The sequence below is a fragment of the Macaca nemestrina genome, chromosome 4, assembly GCF_043159975.1.
Source record: "Macaca nemestrina isolate mMacNem1 chromosome 4, mMacNem.hap1, whole genome shotgun sequence".
NCBI lineage: Eukaryota > Metazoa > Chordata > Mammalia > Primates > Cercopithecidae > Macaca > Macaca nemestrina.
The window spans coordinates 89,730,681-89,747,272 of NC_092128.1; the positions used below are offsets into that span (position 1 = coordinate 89,730,681).

Below are 16,592 nucleotides of genomic sequence, written 5' to 3' on the forward strand. Positions count from 1 at the left end.
GTATTATTTCTGAGGACTCTGTTCTGTTCCATTGGTCTATATCTCTGTTTTGGTACCAGTACCATGCTGTTTTGGTTACTGTAGCCTTGTAGTATAGTTTGAAGTCAGGTAGCGTGATGCCTCCAGCTTTGTTCTTTTGACTTAGGATTGTCTTGGAGATGCGGGCTCTTTTTTGGTTCCATATGAACTTTAAAGCAGTTTTTTCTAATTCTGTGAAGAAACTCATTGGTAGCTTGATGGGGATGGCATTGAATCTATAAATTACCTTGGGCAGTATGGCCATTTTCACGATATTGATTCTTCCTATCCATGAGCATGGTATGTTCTTCCATTTGTTTGTGTCCTCTTTGATTTCACTGAGCAGTGGTTTGTAGTTCTCCTTGAAGAGGTCCTTTACATCCCTTGTAAGTTGGATTCCTAGGTATTTGATTCTCTTTGAAGCAATTGTGAATGGAAGTTCATTCCTGATTTGGCTCTCTGTTTGTCTGTTACTGGTGTATAAGAATGCTTGTGATTTTTGCACATTAATTTTGTATCCTGAGACTTTGCTGAAGTTGCTTATCAGCTTAAGGAGATTTTGGGCTGAGACAATGGGGTTTTCTAAATATACAATCATGTCATCTGCAAACAGGGACAATTTGACTTCTTCTTTTCCTAACTGAATACCCTTTTTTTTTTTTTTTTTTTTTTTTAAAGATAGAGTCTTGCCCTGTCACTCAGGGTGGAGTGCAGTGGCACAATCTTAGCTCACTGCAAACTTGGTCTGCCGGGTTCAAAGGATTCTCCTGCCTCAGCCTCCCAAGTAGCTAGGATTATAGGCATGCACCACCATGCCTGGATAATTTTTGTATTTTTGGTAGAGACAGGGTTTCACCATGTTGGCCAGACTGGTCTCGAATTCCTGACCTCAAGTGATCTACCCCCCTCAGCCTCCCAAAGTGCTGGGATTACAGGTGTGAGCCACCACACCCAGCCTTTGATGAGGTTCTTATTCATACTCTTCAATGAGCCTTGTCTCCAGTTTTATGATAGCCTCAATAATTTACCTGGTAAAAGGTACTTGCAATAGTGCAATTTTATGAGAAATGAAGAATAGAATGAACTAGTTTCGACATGATTGTCTCACATTGTCCAAATAAACCATAAAGTCAATAAAACGTGGGTCAACTGCATCACATATCTAAAGTACAAGGGTAACGTATCATTTCCAAAGATTATTTTTTAGTAAAGAATTTGCAATATGCATAATCCTTTTAAGCTGAGAATTTTATAATTGGGCTTTTTGGTATTTTTATGTCTACTGGAAGGTGGGTGGAGGACAGCCGAGTGCAGAGGAAGAGGCAATTTAAAATTAGTGCTGAGTAAGGATTATTAGCTCCTCTGCCTATTAGCCATGTGATCTTCAAAAACACTACCTGACATTGCCTAAATAGTTGTCACTAGGGTTAAATAAAATTACAAATAATAAATGTAGAAACACCTAGCACAGTCTTGGCACATATTTAGTTCTCAATAATGCTAGTTTGTCTTTCCTACAGTCTTTTACAATTTGACCCATAAGCTACTAGCCACATGTAGTGTGTTTGTCAGAGTCCCCACATTAGCCGCCATAGAAAACAAGAAAAGGATGTCATAAGGCACCACTAACTTTGTAAATGTCATCCGCTAAAATAATGTTTAATAATAATATCTTGTGTAACTCATTACAATATATGTAATTATAGCTGGCATATGGAATTTTCAACTTGGGTAATACTACAATAACATTAGCTTGAAAGTAAGTTTAATAGTAGTGGACCCCTATGTCAGAAGGCCTTATTGGCATAGAATATGGGTGGTGAGACTGAATTTGCTCCCCAAATGTGACATCTGTTCCTTCATGAAACAGTAAGATAAAGAAAGGCCAATCATGAAATATTAGAGCTGGATAATATTTGACATTGTGATCTAGGGAAACTAGGCCCTGGGAATGCAACTGCCAATTCAGAGATAACTTTCAAAGTTGAGAGATGTAGGGTAGGCCAAAGATACATTTGCAATCTCCTAAATCTCTCTTAGCATCTTCTCGTTTCGATTCTGTTACTTCCTTTTGGATTAGACATCATCATTTCCCACTTGGACTTTTGCCAAGATGTGAAATTAGTCTTCCTGCCCCCACTGTTATCACCTTCCAATCCATCACCCATAATCTCTTCAAAGGGATCTTTTAAAAACATAAGACTGATTGTATACCTTGTCTGCTTAAAATGCCCCCTCATCATCCTCAGGCTGAAGTCCAGGATCATCGGTCTGTCATTCAAGAGTGTGTATTAATTAGCCCTTGCCTACCACAGCAGTCTCATCCATCCCACTCCAGACTCTTCCTATGTTCCAGTCATTCCCAGCAGTTGATGGTCACCCAGTAAAACACAGAGACTCCAGTCTATGTATATTTGTATGTGCTGTTTCCCCTTCCAGGGATATCCCTTGACCACCAACTTGCTCTGCTGAAGATCAAGAAAAGATTTGAAAAGGCAATCAACACTTCAGGATGATCAACTATTAGGTTTTTAGGAGCACATTTGCACTCTAATTTCTAATGGTCTTTCAAATACTCAGTCAAGTGTTATTTTTCCTGGCAAGTCTTTCCATACTTTCCCATCACCTTAAACACATGTTCTACTTATTCCCGTTCAAGATCACCATGGGCATTTTACACACAGAATTGTAATTCTTAACTAACAGGGCTGTCTCACCTGGACCATGCATTTCTTGGTGTTAGGGAAGCATCTTTGTGTCCTCAACATGTGGAAAAGCCTTAGCTTTCAAAAAATGTTAATTTTTGGATTCACTGACAGAATTGTTATTGTTTGGTGCAAATTAAAAGCTTTAGATTCTCAGACTATGGTCAGAATAAGGGATCACAGCAAGTTAAATAGTAACTGACACCTATGTCAGATGGTCTTGTTGGCATGGGGAACAGATGGGGAGACTGAGTATCCTCCCATAATGTGACATCTGTTCCTCTATGAAACAGTAAGATAAGGAAAGGCCAATCATAAAATGTTAGAGCTGCAAGAGATTTGAGGCATCTCCCTATTTCAAGAGTCAGAAATAAAGTCCTGCAAAGCCTCACTAACGTCATTGGGATGGCAGCGCTGGGTCCAGAACCCTGTTATCTTACTGCCCAATCCAGCATTCATCCATATGCCTTTTCCATTCAAACAAGATTTTTTTTTTTTTCTAAGAAGTAAGCAAACACTGCATACCAAAGTTCTTGCCATCCAGTCAGGCTGCAGAGATAGTACTAACCTGGTGAGTCATGTCAGCACCTAGGGAGATTCTCTTGCTTTGATTTGGGGCTACTCAGCATTTCACAAAAAAATAGCCTAAGGGCTGCAAGAAAGCCATTAACTCTGCTCTTTCATATTTATCCCATTGGCATGTTCTCATGAAATGACCTTCTATTTTCCTCTCTTTCTCCTTTCCTGCCTCAAAAAAAGAAACATCAGTATGACATATGGATGGGCTCCAACATCAGCCAGTACATATATTAAAGTTTTAAATCAATTATTGTTCTAGTACACACCCTGAGGTTGAGAAAGAAAGAACATCCAGGACTAACAAACCTGATTGTTCTGGCAAAGTTGCCATTCAATTCATGCTGGCATTTCTGGGCTTTTCTTTTTCTTTAATATTCCAACTTCATTTTCTAAAAGTTAATGATTCAAGTAGCAATGTTTAACAGTACGATTCCATTCATTTTCTCTGTAAGAGTGCTGCCTCCTGGTCTCTTGCGGGTTTCCCAGGGAACGTGAAGCCCAGAGTTTGCTTACTTAGTTGCAGAGACAGCTGTCAGTCTGAGGGTGAGTTCAGTAGGCCATGGATTATTCCTCACTTTATTGCTGTGTGAGCAAGGGGGAGATTCAGCTTGGGAATATGGGCACTTCACAACTTGGCATTCTTAGATTGAGAAACAGACCTAATCATAACAGTCAAGAAACCAAATTACAACTGTGTATAACATGGGGAATTTTAACTTAACAACTGCTCTGAGTTGGACTTATGTAAGTATTCTGATTATTACTGCTGTAATTACAATTCTTATAAAGTATGATGGATGTTTTTCCTAGGCAAGTATTGGAAGTCAGTAAGGATGGTGGCTGTGCCAAGGGGCTGTGCTCTGGCTGGTGCTCAGTTGCAAGAGGAGACAGAGACCGTTTCTGCCCTGGCCTCCCTAACAGTGGATGTGGAACAGCCCTTTGCTCAGGAAGACACCAGGTATGAATCCAGCATGGGGGAATAATCCGGGTCAGTCATATCCACGTTCATCGTTGATGTTTGTGAATCTTCCTCCTGGCTTTCCTTCACCTGTCTCCTCCACTTCCACCACTTGTCCTCTCCAAAGCCACAGATGCCACAGCACATGTTTTAGGCTATCGAGAATTCATTGCTTCATTCTTCATGCAAAATGCAGAGCTGGAGCATGTGGTTGCAGTTCACAGAGAAATAGAGGGGATGAGATAGATGGTGAGAAAAATCACGCCTTATCAGATAATTGAGTGCAGATCGTTATGGAAAGAGCTGCTTGTGGGATTAACTCCTTTTCCTAGTTATCTCTGTTTTTCCAGATGTTCTTTTCCTTTCTCTAATCATTTTGAAATTGTTGATATAACAAAGAGAAAGAGGAGAGTAGAAGATGGAAAAAATGCTAGACCGTTGGATAGTCAAAATATATACACACTCCTTACATGGTTGTCCTTGAGGTCCAACAACTGGATAAAGGTGGAAGTTGCCTGCAAGGGAGACAAGAGACTGTGTGTAAAGGACTGTGTGAACTCGGGGCTGATTTTATTTTATTTTATAAGACAGAATTGGTTTTAATGTATCTTCTATGAATATAGATTTCTGGAGAAAAAAACACAGTTAACCTAAGATTTGGTTTGCTTGTTCTCTTTTTAAGGAATGTTTGTCAGTTTGTGCATTTGGTGTTCATCATTCAGTTCTACAGTAAATGGTACATTCAGAATTTCTTTAAAGTCTACCAAAGCCACCACAAATGTACATTAATATTGGTGATTTCTATGGCTGACTTCAAGGTCACATTTCCTCAATTTAAAAACAAATCAGGTGAGGCTTTGCTAAAGCTCTGCCAGCTTGCACTCTTAAATTGCTCTGGAGAAGGAAATCAGACTCCCTCCGTCAATAACATCACCATTAATTACGCAGATCCTGCTACTAGTGCACAGGTTGGCAATTTTCCCAAGAATGCACAAATACGAACAGTCCTACTTTCTTGCTTTTACTGGATACTCAGAGTTTAATGGATTTAACATCTTGTTTTGGCCAAGAGCAGGAGATAAAATGAATAAGAGATTTTCTTTTTATGCAATTATTTTCTCTTACCATAACCACTTAAACAGCAGATTAGCAATAAGAGGGAAAAGCTGTATATTAGTCTATTGAAAGATATCTTTATATGAATATCTAGAGCATAAGGGAAAACTTACTTTACATCTTTGATAATATGAACTAACCCCCTGCCGTTCCCAGCTAAGAACTGAACCAAGTTCATAATCCAAAGGTGTTGCAATTATTCCCAAGGCCAAAAACAGTTAGTTGTCTGTCATCTGAGGGCCATAAAACTGAGGAAACTAACATCTGTTAGTGTTGGATATAAAAGGAGCATAGCTATTCTTTAGAATTAATTTAATATAGAAAAACGAAGCTAAATTTCAACCTGAGTGAAATGAATTGTAAATATTTTTGCCCATTAAATTGCAGAGCTTAGAATAATTAACAATAATAAGTGATGTTATGAGCCTCAAGTAATATAAAAATCTCAGCAGTTTGGCAGGAATTGGCCCTGTAGGCAAACTTGTTTATCCTCAGGTAAATAGTGTGCTTGACTCATGATAATCTATAGGGATTGAACCTTGGCTTCAGTCCACAGTGATTTTTATTTCCAGCTTCGTCTGATGGCAGAGAGAGAATGTGAATGTTCTGATGTGCAGGAAAGCAGAGTCAGAGCTTGTAGCCTGGTTTCATGTTCGTTTATCACTTTTAGACAGATTACATCTATTGTGATTGATTTTTCTTGTGGGAAGAAAAATGATTTTGCTTGAAATATTTTTGATGACTTTGAACTGAACTCCCTTTTTCAGCGGAGGAAAAGAAAAATTCTTCTAGAACTGGCTCTTGCATTTCAGTTGAACCATGCATGAATTTCATCAGAGACAGACAAACAGACACACACACACAGAGAGAGAGAGAGAGAGAGAGAGAGAGAGAGAAAGAGAGAGAATGCTCTGAAAAGCCACAGAGCATTTACTCTTTTCAGGGGAATACTATCAGTATTGTCCCCCTACTCAACACAGGAAAGATGACTTTCAAAATGAGATAAAGCGGCGGAAACGTTTCTGGGCTTTTCTTATGAAGGCAATATTATAAGCACGCAGGAAATTGAAAAATTAGAAAAATCAGAGAGCTAAATGGATGGAAAAGAGTGAAGGCAAGATTCTTTTTATAGGAAATTCTTGCCAGTTATTTTGGAGAACATATTGGTGTTTGGAGTGAGATGACTCATTTCATACTAAGATTTTGGGTAAAGCAGCTCTTTTCCTGGCCAACTCATATCTGACTCATTTACCACTAGTGAATAAGGGATAAAATGCTCCTGGCTAAGAACCATTGTAAGTATTTTTTGTTCATTTTTCTTGGATGGGGAGGGGATGAAAACACAGTGCAGATAGTAATTTCGTTTCTATAACTACATTGATGGGCCTTGAAGCATAAGTTACTAGGAAAAGGCTGATATGTGGGAATTCATTTGGGGATAGTTAATTTTCAATTATAACACATATTTGTCCAGGGGCAAAAGACTTGATCAAAAATAAGATTGATGGGTCAGCAAAAAAAACAAACAAAATACAAAAAATCCTGAAGGGATCCAAGTTATATAGTCAAAGAAAATTAAATATATAGGCCTGGTCACATATAGCGTACTACTTAGAAGCAAGATGTTTTATTCTTGTTTGCTAGGAATGTGTACCTTTGAACAATTGTAGTTTGCATTTGTTGAATATCTGTTTCAAAATGCTTCTACTTTGGAAAGGTCAGTGCAGTACTCAGGTTTACTCTTGGATACCAGTTCAGGCTCTGCTGAAGATCAAGAAAAGATTTGGAAAGGCAATCAAGACTTCAGGATGATCAACGATTAGGTTTTTAGGAGCACATTTGCACTCTACAATGCATGACTTCGTGACTTTGTGATTTTTTTTTTAACTAACACAAAAACCAAATTAACTTGAAAGTTAGATTTGCAGTTGTCATTTTGACCTGTAAATCGTGTTACTTTTTTTTTTTTTTAACAAAATCCAGTATAGTTTTCTCTTTAATCATTTAACTTTCAACTTTTGGCAACCTTTCTGAACATGATGGTTTCAAGTCATCAATACTACAGAAACATGAGAAAACATATTATTTGAAGTCTGACCACTTTGGTTTTTGAGTAACTATCTAGTTTATGAATATAAAAGTGTAATAATCAGCTAAATCCAAGTATCATCTACCTGAGCTTTGAATGGCTTATCAGTAGTTCCAAGGACATCACAAACCCCATTTTCCTGAATCTTAAGATTTATATAGAAATATAGACCATTATTAAATATACATTCATATCTAATGTACTTAGAGACATGATTTTCCTCAAATAGCCCATCCAATAGGATGGTGTCTCCAAAGGCTTCTAGAAGCTAAATGTTGCACAAATTATTCAACCCTCTTATATTATTCTATGATACCATTATGTTGAGCACTTGTTTAGGTAACTAAGAACTTATTCAGACAATTTAGATAACTAAGTATGTGTGTTAGGCGATTCTTGCATTGCTATTATATAAATAGCTGAGAATGGGTAATTTCTAAAGGAAAGAGGTTTAATTAGCTCACAGTTCCACAGGCCTTTCAGGAAGCAAGTTCCTGGCATCTGCTTGGCTTCTCAAGAGGCCTCAGGAAGCTTAAAATCATGGAGGAAGGTGATTGGGGAGTGGGTACGTCACATGGCAAAAGCAGAAGCCAACAAGAGAGAGAGTGGAGGGGAAAATGCCACACACTTTTAAACAGCAAGATCCCATGTGAGCTCAGAGCAAGAGCTGACTTATCACCATGGACATGGTGCAAGCCATTCATGAGGGATCTGCCTCCATGATTCAAACACCTCTCATGAGGTCCCACCTCCAACACTGGGGATTATATTTCAACATGAGATTTGGGCAGGAACATTTATCCAAACTATATTGGCAGGCAAACATTTCAATGTAAATTTTGTTTTTAATTTTCATCCAGTGTCAACAAAGCCTTAGCCAAAAATTGAGGTGAGATTTGGAAGCTCCTATAAAAGGAACAATCTGCCCCCTCTTCACATATCTTTCCTCCTCTTCCCAGAGCCATCATTTTATCTCTATTTTCCCAACATGTCTAACATGTGGTCTTGAGGTGCGTGTGAAGTCTGACTTAGAACATTAGGGATGTTGTAATCCTCCAATGCCCAATTATGTATTTTCGGGTTCAGTTCTGTATTATTTGTAAAACAGTGTTTACTTTGAAAAAAAGAAACAAAATTGAATAGAAATATATATAAACTAAGATGCATAGTTTAGCTTCCCATCTCATCTTTGTCTTCACTCCTTCAGTCCTGTCCTCTTACCACTACAGAGGAAGAATAGAGCTTGCCTCTAGAGTCTCCACACTTCACAGTTGTTTGCTCAAGGGCAAGTTACTTAATCTCTCTGGGTTTAATTTTCCTCATCTTTAAAATGAGAGAAAAATTTCATAGAGTTGTGAGAATCAAATGAAACAACACATCACAAGAACTTAAAACAATACCTGGAATGTAGTAAATACTTGATAAAGGTTGACTTTCAATATTTTTCTATCATTTTTATTCTTCCTCAATTTTTTACAGTTTTCTTCTTCTTCTTTTTCTTTCTTTCTTTTTTTTTTTTTTTTTTTTTTGTGATGGAGTCTCACTCTGTCACCCAGGCTAGAGTGCAGTGGCATGATCTCGGCTCACTGCAATCTCCACCTCCCAGGTTCAAGCGATTCTCTTGCCTCAGCCTCCTGAGTAACTGGGACTACAGGCACGTGCCACCATGCCCAGCTAATTTTTTGTATTTTTAGTAGAGACGGAGTTTCACCAAGTTAGCCAGGATGGTCTAAATCTCCTGACCTCATGATCCGCCCGCTTCTGCCTCCCAAAGTGCTGGGATTACAGGCATAAGCCACCATGCCTGGCCTGTTTCTTCTTTTAATATATTGGCCATGATTCAGTAATCTATAATATAAGAATATAGAGCCTATACTTGGGCATCTATACCTTTAGCTGTTCATAGGTTAAATCAATCAGGACTATCCTCCAACCAGCAGAATGACGAAGAAGAACATGTGAAAATATCAAGTTTATTCACTCTTTCAACACTTTCTGATTATTTCTAGGTGCCAGATAAAGTGTTAGGTGCCAGGACCACAAAGCTGCCTTGTACTCCTCAAAACGTTCACATACTTTTTTACAGCAGCAGTAGAATACTGCAAATTTAATGGCTTAAAACAATACAAACTTTCTGTGGGTCGGAAGTCTAACCCTGGTCTCACTGAGCTAAAAGCAAGGCTGCCTTCATTTCTGGAGGCTGTGGGGGGAAATTGGTTTCCTTGCCTTTTCCGTCTTCTGGAGGTTGCCTTAATTCCTTGGCTCATGACCCCTTCCTCCATCTTTAAAGCCAGCAACTTCACATCTATCCGACCTTTCTTCAGTCATCACATCTCTCTCTGACTTCAGGTGAGAAAGGGTTTCTGCTATTAAGGGCTCATATGATTAGATTAGACACATCAGGATAATTTAGGTTTAATTTCTCCACCTTGTCACCCTTGACTTTAATCACAACTGCAAAATCACTTTTGCCATGTAAGGTAACATATTCACACGTTCCAAGGATTAGGACATGGACACCTTTGGGGACTATTACTCTTCCTACCACAGAAACAAACATGAACAATCAACTATAATAAATGACAAGTCTTTGATAAGATTGAAATAGGGTCCTGCAAAATGAAAAAACAAAGCAAAACAAGACAAAACACCTTATAGGTCAAGGACTAGGGAGCACATCACAGAACCAGGGAGAAGTGAATCAGGGTGGAAGAACATGTACATTTCACATAGTAAAGAGGGCAAAAGGCATTCGAGATGTCTTTACTTTGACAAGACAATTTAAGAAGCCCTTACTTTACAAGACAATAACTTGAGCACAATATATATATTTTTAATTTTTACTGCTGACACTCAGTCCAAAGTATCTTCATCTCTCATGCAAACTTTTACAGTACTTTCCTTACTGGTTTTCATATCCAGTTTTACCTTCTTTCTAATCCATTTTATACACCTCAATGAAAAACAAAACAAAACAACTGGAAAGCATATCTGGTCATGCCTCTGCTTGAGACCCTTCAATACTTTTCCATTTCCATTAACATAAAGATCATCATCTTCAATAGGCACCATAAGGTCTGTATGAGTAGACCCATATCTATAATTCCTGCCTTATTTCTAACATTCTTCCTCTTTCTTTTCTGATGTGGTTTCCAACAACGACCTTAATTAATTTTTAATGGAAGTATATCTTACATATAATAATATCCACACATTCTAAGATTTTTACCAATGCCACACTCATATAAACACCACCCAGAACAAGTTCAAGAACATTTTTATTACCTCCAAAAGTTTGCTTCTGCCACTTCCAGTCGGTGCCACTCCCTCCAGAGGTAACTACCGTTTTACTTTTAACACCGTCAATTATGTTTGCCTGCTCTTGAATTTCATTTAAATGGAATCATGCATGTGTACTGTATTTTTTAATCCGACTTATTTCACCTCATTAAGCATGTTTTTGAGATCTATTCACGCCATTTACAATCAGAAGTTCATCCATTTTTATTATTGTACATTACTCCAGTGTATTAATATACCCTAATTTGTTTATCCATATACCTGTTGGATGGATGTTTGGCTTGCTTACACTTTGAGGGTTATTATGAATAAAGCTGATCAATTAGTTATTATTGTGGTTTAAAAACACATGTAAAACTTACCATCTTAACCATGTTAAGTGTTCGGTACAGCAGTGTTTATATGTGTATTGTTGTGCAACAGGTTTCTGGAACTTGCAAAATGGAAACCTTGTAACCATTGACCAACTCCCTTCTCTTCCCCCCTCAGCCTTTCAGGCCCTATCAACCATCATTCTGCTTTCTGTTTCAGAGTTTGACTACTTTAGATACTTCATATAATTGGAACCATGCAATTTTTGTCTTTTTCTACTGACTTACTTCACTTAGTGTAATGTCTTTAAGGTTTCTCCATGTGGTAGCATATGAAAACATTTCCTTCTTTTTTAAGGCTGAATAATATTCCATTGCATGTATATGCCACATTTTCTTTATCCACTCATCCATTGATGGACTCTTGGATTGCTTCCACCTCTTGGCTATTGTGAATGAATGCTGCTGTGAACATGGATGTGCAAATAACTCTTTAAGATCCTATTTTGAGTTTTTTTGGATGATATATACCCAGAAGTGATATTTCTGGATCATATGGAAATTTTATCTTGAGGAATCGAAATCTCTATGACATTTTCATACAAGTTTTCTTTTTGTGGTCACAGCACACAGTTTTTTTGGATAGATAGCTAAGATAGCTAAAAGTAGAATTTCTGGGTTGCAGGGAAGTCATATGTTTTACTGCAAAAGAAACTTCCAAACTGTTTTCCAAAGTGGCTGTACCATTTTTCATTCCCACTAGCAATGAATGACAGTTCCAATTTCATCATAGCCTCACCTACACTTGATAAAATCAGTCTGTATAATTTTAGCCTTTTATTGTGGGTGTGGAATGATTTTCATTGTGGCTTCAGTTTTCCTCCAAAAAGCCATTCTCATGTCCACATCAGGGCTTCCTTGGCACATCCCTTCTCTTGTGTTTGGAATGTTTATCCTGTCCTCTACCTTCTTCCACCAACCCTTTATTGGCTTTCCCATTCTTTTCATCATATCCTGTAGATTTCCAATCAAATATTACTTCTTCTTCTTGAAAAATGTTCACTGACCACTAACCCCCAAATTAGATCAGGTCCTCCACACATTCTCATGTCTCCCTTACACTTCTGCATTATTCCATGTGACATAATTGAAAATTGGATACATTTGTGTGCTTATTTGATTATTTTATGTTTTCTCCTGTCAACTCCTTATGAATAGAATCTGTGTCCCTTTGGCTTACCATTATTTTTTTAATACCAGTATATTACCTGACACAAATTAGATACTCAGGATCCATTTCGTTAGTAACAGATGAGCAAAACTTCAGAGAGTATATGAGTACAAACTTTGGGAAAGGGCTCTCAGGGCAGTTGGGGTGCCACAGAGTTGAATAAGCTAGCTGAGTAGGAAGGGATCGTGGCGCAAAATTTAATGGAAGGGAATTAAAATATTACCATTGGAATTTGAGTTATATCCTGTTTTCAGTATTAAGCTTTCACAGAGAGAGAGCGACAACTTAGGTCTATACATTGAACAGAGAGTGTCATGGAGGAGGGGCCAGCATACTACTGAAGGGACAGCCAAGAAATCCTTATGGTAATTGTGGTAAAGAAGCCAATTAATCATGGTAGAGGAAATGGAGAGGAAGAAAACCTAGTGTAGATAAATTGCTGAGAAATAGTGAGTAGCTGGCAATTCATGAAATATCAATGAAAGGGGAGAGAAAGAAGTTCAAATTAATAGTCTGGATGATAATGCCATTAGCTGAGAGAGAAAAAAGGAAGAAGTTGGTTGAAGGTGACTATATATTGTAGAATTAAGAGGCGAACATGGAGAAAAGGAAGTAATAAGGCAAACTAGGGTTGAGTAATGGTACTAATAGAAAATCTATGTTAATTCCCCGCAAAAACTTGCTGCCAGTTGTATTGTTATGGAAAGTGTGAGTGTGTGTGTGTGTGTATAAATATGTTTGCTTTTGTTTGGCTTTTATTTCTGCACAGCCTTGTGATATGAGGGAATATATTTCCAATCACACATTTAGGTGTGGAATTGTTACATAGGAAGTTTGTACTGAGAATAGTTCTGGATATTTATTCTTTTGTTGAAAATTCTTATTTAGCTTATGATTGAAATTATTATACTTCTAAAGAGCATTGAAATCATCCCAACATATGTATATAAACATTTCAAAAACTATCTATGGGATGTGTAGTATGTATACAAAATGGTGTAACATTGGAGAGGAAAGATCAAAAATAAAAGTGAATGGGGAGATGAAAGAACATAAAATATAATTCATACAACGCGAACTAATAGATGAATTAGTTATGTATAACATTAGTTTGTGAATGCTGGAAAGATAAGTCATCAGGCCAGGCACGGTGGCTCACGCCTGTAATCCCAGCACTTTGGGAGGCCGAGGCGAGCAGATCAGGAGGTCAGGAGGTAGACGCCATCCTGGCTAACACGGTGAAACCCCGTCTCTACTAAAAATATAAAAAATTAGCCGGGCGCGGTGGCGGGCGCCTGTAGTCCCAGCTACTCGGGAGGCCGGGGCAGGAGAATGGCCTGAACCTGGGAGGCGGAGCTTGCAGTGAGCCGAGATCCGGCCACTGCACTCCAGCCTGGGTGACAGTGCAAGACTCCGTCTCAAAAAAAAAAAAAAAAGTCATCAGTGAGATAAACAGAGTTACTTATGACACATACTTATGAAAGTCATTTGATTCTCTCTCTTTTACTTTGGCTTTTGTGACTTACTGAAAGTCAAATCTTTGTCCAAACTGATTCGTTATCAAATAAATGCAAATTTGAATAACAACAAGGTATTGTTTTACATACATTAGATGGTAAACATTCAATTAGAATATAAGGTCAATGTAGAATGTGAGTTTTATGTGAGCAGGGATGTTTGTCTATTTCGTTCATTGCTATGTTCCTAGTGCCTAGAAGAGAACCAGGGCACACAGTACACACTCACTAACTTTTTCTAGAATCAATGAAAAATATTAGTAAACTAAGTATTGCTAGCATGGGTGGAGATGTGGGGATTTAGAGCCTCACTGCTTTGGGAAGATAAACTATGGTAGCCATGCTGTATACTAATTTAGTACCATTTTATATGCATACAATATGTGACCTGCTAATTTTGCTCTTGGGATTGTATACCAGAGACATTCTCAGCGGAAGTCTTTAGAGTACGTGTACTAGGAAGTTCACTACAGCTTTATTTATGGTGAATAGAGAGTTGGAGTCAAGCCCAGTGTCCATTATTGGAAGAATGAATAGTTAAAATGTGGTGGATGCACCATATGGGGATGCTACGTAGAAGTTACCAGCTTCAAACTAGATAAACATTAAGTGCATGACAGATCTAATAAATACAGTACTGAGTGAGAAAACTATGCACAAGTGTATAAAGATAAAATTTACATAAAGTAAAAATATATACCCCCAAAACAATAATACACAGCTGTAAAGAACACCTGTAAACAAAATAATGTCACAGGCATTGTATTGCTTGCCTTTCAGGAGGAAGAGGAGTAGAAGTAAGAAATAAGAATTAAATTAAATCAGCAAAATGTGAAAATGTCTTATTAAATAACCGCATTAACATAAATTAACAAATGCTATTTTTAAAACCACAAGAAATAAGATTTAAGAGAAAATACAAGAATTTAATTTAACACTACATCTTATCTCAAGTGAAATTACTTCCTTTTTGTTTTTTACTTTTGTAAATTATCTTATGACTGTTGGACTGAATTGATCCTTCTTTAGGATACGAAATCTTTGATTTTCATTGATAGAAAACTATCAATGTTCACTGTGACGTTGTCTTACTGGAGGGAAGCTTACATCTTTCAATTAGTTACACCATTATACTAAAATTTATCTTTGCTAGGTTGATTTTATAGTTATCTCTGAACTTACTGTCTTCACCTCCCTGCATGTCTTTCCTTCCCCCAGTTGGTGTCTTTGTCAATCAAGGTGAACTTGGCATGTATCTAGGGATAACTGAAGTGGGAGGCCTCCAGATTTTCAGAGCACTGCTTCTCATTCCTCCAAACACAGGCATTAAAGGGTCATCACTCACCAGGTTCCTTTCTAAATGTTCCATAAAGAAATCATCTTTTTAAAAAATGCAGACATATAAAATAGTGACCTAGGGACAGGGATTATATGAAGATAATGCCACCTCTACTGAGAGCCAGGGATATGAGAAGGGAGATACTATAAATTGTCCCAATGGCAGATATAAATAATCCAGTTATTTTACAATTGTTTCACACTTCACAATTTATAAATCACGTTTTCTTACTTTAACTCATTCAATTCTCATAACCCTGAGTGCAGGTAAGGGATTATTATTTCTATTTTAAATATAAAATTGACAATCTAGAGACATTGACTCACTCAAAGTCAAATTTCTAAAGTAAAACATCTGGGACTTGAACCCAGAATATCTACCTTGAAATCCAGGATATTTTCCAACTTGCTATGCTACTAACACTTCTATGCTGCAAGACACGGGGGAGAATTGAGGCTTACCCCTGTAATCCCAGAATTTTGGAAGGCTAAAGCAGGAGGATCTCTTGAAGCCAGGAGTTCAAAACCAGCCTGGGCAACATAGCAAGACCCCATCTATAATTTATTTTTTTTTTTAATTAGCCAGGCATGGTGGCACATGCCTGTAGTCTCAGCTATTCAGGATACTGAGGCAGGAGAATGGCTTGAGCCCGGAAGATTGAGGCTGCAGTTAGCTGCGATTGTGCCACTGCACTCCAGCCTGGGCAACAGAATGAGGCCCTGTCTCAAAAATAAATAAATAAATAAAATGAAAGAGAGAGAATTGGTTAGTTATGTATATGTGTAGATGGTTCAATAGAAGATGGGCAGCTATAAGTGGTTAATTCCAAAAAATGAGGTCAATATAAAATGATTTCAAAGAGAGGAAAAGGCAGAGAAGCATCTGATGGAAAGCTTACTATTGTATCTGCAAGTTGCCCTGTTTCAACCAAAGAGGCTTAATTTTTGGCAGTGAGTGGGTTGCAGTGTAGACAGCCTACTCACATCCTTTAAGCCTAGGTTGGACATGTGGAGAATTCACAGATCCTCCACCACAGGGACATGAGTATTCCTTACATCTGTGACCTCTGAGACATTTCCCACACTTGACTGTCTCTGGAATTCCAGCCACACTGAATCCTGGATTTGGGGAAAAAGCTTATCCTGCTGCAGCTTGGGTTAGAAATTGGAAAAATCGGTCTCCATTAGAATATCCAGTTTGAGTTCTATAATTGTATTATTCACATATTCTCAGATGTAAATAAGGCTATATATTTATGTATGAATTAGTTTCAAAACTTAAATGTTTTCCTTAATTTAAAAGCTTTGTCCTTCGAATGCTGATCATTTTTGATAGAAAATAATTTTCTGAAGTATGACTCATTTATCTTATGTACCACCTCTAAACACTCTCTCATAACCTCCTTATCCCAGACACTCTAGGACAGGCT

The 16,592-nt window shown here is 37.8% G+C and overlaps 1 protein-coding gene across 33 annotated transcripts in view; it reads left to right on the top strand.

The window, feature by feature from the left end:
* LOC105475646 (histone deacetylase 9) overlaps positions 1–16,592 on the top strand; it is a 919,991-nt gene that overhangs the window by 895,464 nt on the left and 7,935 nt on the right. For 32 of the 33 annotated variants that reach the window (XM_071094019.1, XM_071094020.1, XM_071094022.1 and 29 more), the window contains one exon: positions 4,113–4,260. In XM_071094019.1, the coding sequence (XP_070950120.1) occupies positions 4,113–4,260 (148 nt within the window). Of the gene's footprint in view, positions 1–4,112; positions 4,261–16,592 lie in introns of those variants that run through there. The other variant, XR_011621594.1, reaches the window with a different exon arrangement.